The 6,385-nt window shown below is 48.9% G+C and overlaps 1 protein-coding gene across 1 annotated transcript in view; it reads right to left on the reverse strand.

The window, feature by feature from the left end:
* Positions 1–5,438, reverse strand: part of TFRC (transferrin receptor) — a gene marked incomplete at its 5' end in the record, with an annotated part of 13,995 nt that extends 8,557 nt beyond the window's left edge. Inside the window, 9 exons of the mRNA XM_010175757.2 lie at positions 78–197; positions 508–677; positions 1,044–1,183; positions 1,353–1,448; positions 2,690–2,812; positions 3,199–3,295; positions 4,021–4,164; positions 4,374–4,596; positions 5,225–5,438. Coding sequence (XP_010174059.2) covers positions 78–197; positions 508–677; positions 1,044–1,183; positions 1,353–1,448; positions 2,690–2,812; positions 3,199–3,295; positions 4,021–4,164; positions 4,374–4,596; positions 5,225–5,438 — 1,327 coding nt within the window. The remainder of the gene's footprint in view (positions 1–77; positions 198–507; positions 678–1,043; positions 1,184–1,352; positions 1,449–2,689; positions 2,813–3,198; positions 3,296–4,020; positions 4,165–4,373; positions 4,597–5,224) is intronic.
* Positions 5,439–6,385: the final 947 nt, after the last annotated feature.

Genomic DNA, 6,385 nt, shown 5'->3' on the forward strand with positions numbered 1-6,385 from the left:
GGCTCTTCAGTGTTAACACCTGCACAGCTAAATCTGCATCACCTCCCACCCCGATGCTTTTGTACACAAATATTTACCATTTTTCACCATGTCTGAAATCACACGGGCAAGTTCCAACAAAATGGCAGTTCCAACACCAGCCTTGGCCACTCCTGGGCCCCAGGAGTCTCTCTGGGCTCCAATCACAACATACCGATCTATAAAGGAGACATCAAGATCTGAGCTGCAAGCCTCACAATGCAAACACCATTTATCAGAAAAGCAGCTTTGAGCTCTGTACTGGGAACAGAGTGCAGAGTCTGACTCCTGAACGTGGCACACTACTTGCTTTCATTTGGCCTTGCCCTGGCAGCGTGGCTCAGCTTTTCCTGACCCTAAGGGAAGGGTCTTGGTCCTGCTGAGGAAGTGGTTGTCTCTGTCTGGGAGCAGCTGCCATGTTCTGCCATGATCACAGAAGCAGAAGGGGTGCCCTCAAGACTGAGACTGCAACAAGGTAGTTGTTCTTACCTGGTTCTTCACATCCCTTGATAGCACCAAAGATGTTCAGAATCTTCCTGTCCACCATAACATTGTTCACACTCAGTTTCACTGTCAACTTGCTCGTGCTGCTCAGCATCACCTTACATCTCAAGAGCCCGCCTTTCCAATCCGGAAGGCATTCCTCTCCATCCATTTTGCTGATGGAAAAAGAGAGATCATTTGAACTCATTATCCAGCTCTGACCTCATTTAGCTATCCAGTGAAAAAAGCAAGCCTGCAATTGCAGGTGCAGCCTTGTTCAGGGCCTGCTCGGGAAATAGCTTGCAGTCCTGTCCCACTAATTGTGCAGGGAGGGGTAGGATGCAGAGACCAAGAGGAATCAGTCTTTAAGACGAGACATGGACACAAGTGACATTTCTCCAGCCTGTTCCAGTAAGCACTCCCTGCAATACACGGCAGAGACCAGCAGAGAGCTCCCTGGGCTCACAGCACCTCAACATCATCCTCAACCCTGCAAAGAGGGTCACAGCAGCCTATAGCCTCAAGCCAGGAGAAACAGTTACCTGAACAGCTTGCCTACTGCTTGGCTAGAGATAGTCTGAACAGCAATGCGAGGCAGTCCAGAAGATTCCACTGGTGGGAACTGTGTGTGATTGAAAGAAGGGAAGCCTGGGGTGAAAGGATCTCCAGTTCCAAGGTGGGCCTGTGAAAAGCAAGAGGAGTCCTCAGGTCTCAGAGGAGCCCAACAGTTTCCATCTACACAAGGGCATGAAGCACTGCTGAGCCAAGGCCTGCAGGACTGCTGCAGTCTGCAGTCCACAGCGAGCAGGGTTCAAGAGAACAGCAAACAGGGGAGCCATCTGCATACTCACATGTCCAAAGGGGACAAGTTCATCTGTGTTCCTGTAATCGTAGGGGTCCAGGTACATGAGGGCACCAATTGCTCCTGCCTCTTTGGCATTTGCAACCTGAAGCAAAGAGTAACATTAACTGCACATTTACTCTGCAAGCAAGGGGAGTTAAGGCAAGTACATGGAATAATGGCGTGAAGGGTCGTGTTCCTCAGCACCCAACTCCACGTCAGATTTTAACAGCGACCTGACAGTGACAGGTACACAATGAAGGTGAATAATAGCAGATCAGTCCTTCTCCAGGCAGAGTGTATCTGACACCCTTTAGAACAGTTAGGACACTCCATGGTTAGTGTCTCACCCTACAATTCCTTAAACTCTAGACTTGCTCCTCAGAGCAGCTTCGCAGAAAGATGTTACCTAATTTTGATTATGCTCCATCTGTTTTCCCAAGATTAGGCTAGTCTCAACCAAGGTAAGCAGCCACTGGAGGCTCACCTTCACACGGAAAATAGAGGCAGAGTGGCCTAGTCAGGTCCTCATTTAATATACCTACAATCCATCTGCCTCCACTATGCCACCAGTACAAACACACTTGCAAGGCTAGATACCAGTCTGAAAAGCAGGGGGGGATTGGAGAACCAGTGAGCACCCCGTGCAGAAGCAGTTTTCAGCTCTGCCCATGTCTGTGATGCACACAGACAGACACACCCTGACTGGAAAGAGTCCCATGCCCCAGCCTCCCCAGGAGCACCCATCTGAGAGGCAGCTCTGGGTCAGACCTAGAACAGGCTTGTGTACAGAAGAACTTGGATCCTCTAGGTTTGTCTGTTCGGTTCTGCTGGCTACGAAGGGAACATTACAGCAACACAAAAGGCAGCGGACTGGGTACACAGTGCCAGCACCTTCCACCTGGTCCAAGTGAACAGTCAGCAAGGACCCAAATGAGACACTGCAGCCAAGCTCTGAAGGTTCCTGGCTGCAACAGCAAGAGGTGCTCTGGAGACAAGGTTGTTCTGCTTCTAGCAGCCCTACTGCTGCATCTAGCAATACCAGCCAGCTCTGCACCCTCTAGCTCCCAGACTGCCTCCCAGCTCCAGCACTCCAGACACTTGGCTGTCCCAGAAAGACTGCCAGAGGCCAAAAAGAATGCCACCATGAATGGTAATCAGCTCTGTTCAGTCTTGGTGTCCAAACCTGCACATGTAGGCTTAGTGCAAACAAGCAAGACCAGACCTGCAGGGACAAGCCGACAGTTCTAGAGACTTGAACTGAGGCACGGAGGTGTGTCTTCAAGGGGAGGAAGCATACTTTCCTGCTGCCAAGTTGGGCCAAGCTTTGGGGCACAAACTGCTTACCTTCTCAGCAAGGGTTATTTTTCCAGCTCTGAAGATGACTATGGTTTCATTCAGTGAAACATCCAACTTCTGTATCTTCTGAAAATCAGCTTTCAGTCCATAGTTCACATAGACTGGTTTGCCCTGGAACAGAAACACTGGTTGTAAGTGCAGGAGTTCTATGTTGGTAAGATACTTGAAACAGCCTACAGAGTAAGTGTGACTCCCATTAACAGTAGGGAGTTCAAGTTCAGTAACATAAACTCTGCACGTTCAACACGCCTGTTGGAGCAGCACTTCCATCAAGGTTCCTGTCTGGATCCCAGCAGTCAAGTTTAAACAGTTACTTCTGCATCTTGCTGAAGTAATAAAACTGTGGGCCCACCCTCACCCCACTCTCCCCACTGCCACCTACAGCTCTCTAACCAGGGAAGCCTTTATACACTGCATATCTTGAAGGGACACATTTTGGACACTGACACCTGGTAAGTATGCAAGCACAGTTCCAGGATCTTCTTGGAGTCACTTACAGTAACTGTGCTGTTCTCGCTGTATGCCACATATGCATCGGGACTCGCCAGAAGTTCTTCTTTACCATCTTCCAGAATATACACTTGGTTGTTGCTACTGATAAATGTAAAGAGACAGCGTTAAGCTCTTTCATACATAAACTCCATATTTAACTAGCTCCCATATTTCAGTCTGCAGTCTAACAATTCTGATCAAGTCAATGCAGAGCCTGGAACAGGCAGATTCAGCCTAGTACTTCTGTGCAAGAATGTCTGGGCTTGTTCAGAGACATTAACAAAGGCTAATGTTTAAGACAAGTAGCAGACAGAATCTGTGCTTTCAAGTCTCTTAGTCCCCTCCTAAGAGGAGCTAAGCAAATTCTTTTCCTTCCAACATGAAGGGGCAAGTAAGACACAAGGGTATGAGCTGTCAGCCAACACAGTGCCTGTTGGTACCTTCCTGAGCTACTATAGGAGCCACTGCCAGGGCTGCAACACCTCTCTGGGTGAGAAGATGGAGTTGCCCACACTAGCAGTTTTAGACACAGGGAATCTGCCCTTCAGCTGAGTTTTACTCCAGTTTGTTTTCTCTCCATTTCCTAAGCAGGCTTGGAGGAAACAGCCATCCCAAGACAAATCAAGAAGGCTTCTACCAGACCCTCTGGATTTAGAAAGCCTGAGAATAGACAGTATCAGCTCCTGCTTGGCTAGATTGAGGCCTTCTTTGGAGAGGGGGAACTGGCTCACAACTTTAACGCTGCTTTCAGCAGAAATCGCATGTTTGCACGAGAATACAGCTATCCATGCAGTAAGGAAGAGACCTGCATCTCTTCATTAACATACCGGCCTTTGACCTGCAGCTTAATGTAGTGCTCATCGTTCCACACTTCATCCAAGAGGAAGGTAGTGAACTGGTCATGAATGTAGCTGGCAATGGTCTCATCTTCACTCTGGCCAGCTTCAAAAGAGTACTTAAGTGCTCTTTGCCTGTAAGTAACAGATGTATAGGTTAGGCTACAGCACCAGGCTGCACTGCAGTGCTCCACTCTGCAAACCCAAACAGGACAGGCCATCCAAGCCCGTGTTCAACCACATGCCAACCCACATCTTTAAAACCCTTGTTCTCCCAAGGGGCTTGAGTTCTGCTCACAGGCTGTGCCTCTCATAGCTGTAGCTAAGCTTTCTGGAACTGTTACCTCAAGTGGTCCTCAAGATGGCTGGTTGATAGCTTCTGTGACAACAGGGCTCTGAGCTCAGGCCAGTAGAGGACAGGTGGTCCAGGAACCTCTTCTTCCTCAGTTTCATTATCATCCACTAAGTAAGATTTAGTAGGAGTCACCTCACACTTGCCACTTCCATCCAGACACCTGCTAGCCTTCTGCATTCGTCCACGGTAACTCAAGTAGCCGATCAGAAACCCTATGGACAGAACAGGTATTTCTTTGAGCTGCAGAAAGATGACCAAGCCAACCCCACACCGTACAAGCGTATTCCAAGCAGCTTCAGGGTTAAGACGCACCTCTGCTCTCAGACAATTTTTGACAAGCTGGCATACCTAAGGACAGACGGGAATATGCAGCCTGACATTCTGCCTGAGCTGGCATGTTTTAAGGTACACTGGAAATCTGATCTGGTGCTTGGCAGACTCCCTCCAGCACTACTTGGGAAGGAAAATGCTTACTTTAGGTCAGCAGCAGTGTTAAAACCCTTGAGAGACGAGCAACAGAGGCTTCACTGATATGTTCACCCACATCTCTAGAGAAGCATTAAGAGTTAATTGAGGGAAAACCAGTACACCTGCCACATGGACCAGTTTGCCCTTTAGCTAAGTCACAGTTCCATTGTCAAACTTCACAATTCTTTGTGCCAATTCTGCACCATAAGTCTGAGCTAGACATACTTAGAGTTAGTGACAAGCAGCTGCAGCCTGGATCCAGGCTCTTTAATCATCTCCTGAAACAATACAGATTAAAACATTAACAGCCTCAGATGTGCTCAATACCAGAATCCACTTCATGCAGTTGCCCCCCCACCTTTCCTTCCTTACCAATCAAAAGGAGGAGGACAGCTGCGATGACTGGGAAGCAGAGGTTTCTGGCACGCCTCCGTGGAGGAGGCATGCTGGCGTGCAGGTGCTCTGGTTTCCCAATTTCCCCTCCTTCCTCATCGTCAGCAGACAGCTTCATCTCCACGTGGCTGTTGTCTCCATCCATTTGCCGGGCGATGCTGAAGCGTGTGTACGACATCGGCTCGCCACCAAACTGTGTGGAAAGACAAGACACGTGATGGAAGAGTCCAGCTTACAGTCCTCACAGCCAGCAGCACCCCTGCTCCAAACCAAATACAGCTTGTTCCTCCGGACCTGCTCCAGCCCAGCCTGGGCATCTGGCTGTCAGTAAGTCAGGTTGGCCGTTTTGAACAGACAGACTCAGACCTGTTCAGTGTCCAGAGTCTATTTAGCATCTGTTTGCCCTGCACAGGTTCAGAGCCATGCTGGTCAGAGTCTAGCTGGGAGTCTGTTACAGATATGACACAACCAACGGCAGTTGCATTTCCCATGTGACACCACAACAAAGGCTGATTGAAGCAGAAACTCCTGGTCTTAATCAGGAGCGCACTGATCTGACCTGAACACGTGCAACTCGGAGGAGGGAACTTTGATCAGGACAGAGGAAAGGGAAGGAAACCCTTTCATGGTTGTGCCTTTGAGCCACATCCACTTTGACACATATACTCTTATCCAGCATCTAGATAATCTTGTATTGAACAGCCCCAGGCTACTCTTAAATTACAGTATTGATGAGCATTACAAAACAGCTAGGCTGGAGAGATGACCCATGTGAATCCTGCTACCTCAGCCAACATGAAAGCTAAGGAGACACTTCCCACATCCACCAGTGACTGGAACCATTCAACCTTCTACAATGGGAGTTACAGCACTGGAGGATAAGGGATGAACAACTGATGTCATCTACCTGGACTTGTGTAAGGCATCTGACACTGTCCCTCACGACATCCTTGTCTCCAAGTTGGAGAGGCATGGACTAGACAGATGGAAAACTCAGCGGATAAAGAACTGGATGGATGGTCACACTGAAAGAATTGTGGTCAACAGCTGGATGTCCAAGGGGAGACTAGAGACAAGTGGTGTCCCTCAGGGGTCGGTGTTGGGACCAGTGCTCTTCAACATCTTTGTCAGTGACATGGA

Source organism: Antrostomus carolinensis, unplaced genomic scaffold (assembly GCF_000700745.2).
Source record: "Antrostomus carolinensis isolate BGI_N321 unplaced genomic scaffold, ASM70074v2 scaffold10019, whole genome shotgun sequence".
Classification (NCBI taxonomy): domain Eukaryota; kingdom Metazoa; phylum Chordata; class Aves; order Caprimulgiformes; family Caprimulgidae; genus Antrostomus; species Antrostomus carolinensis.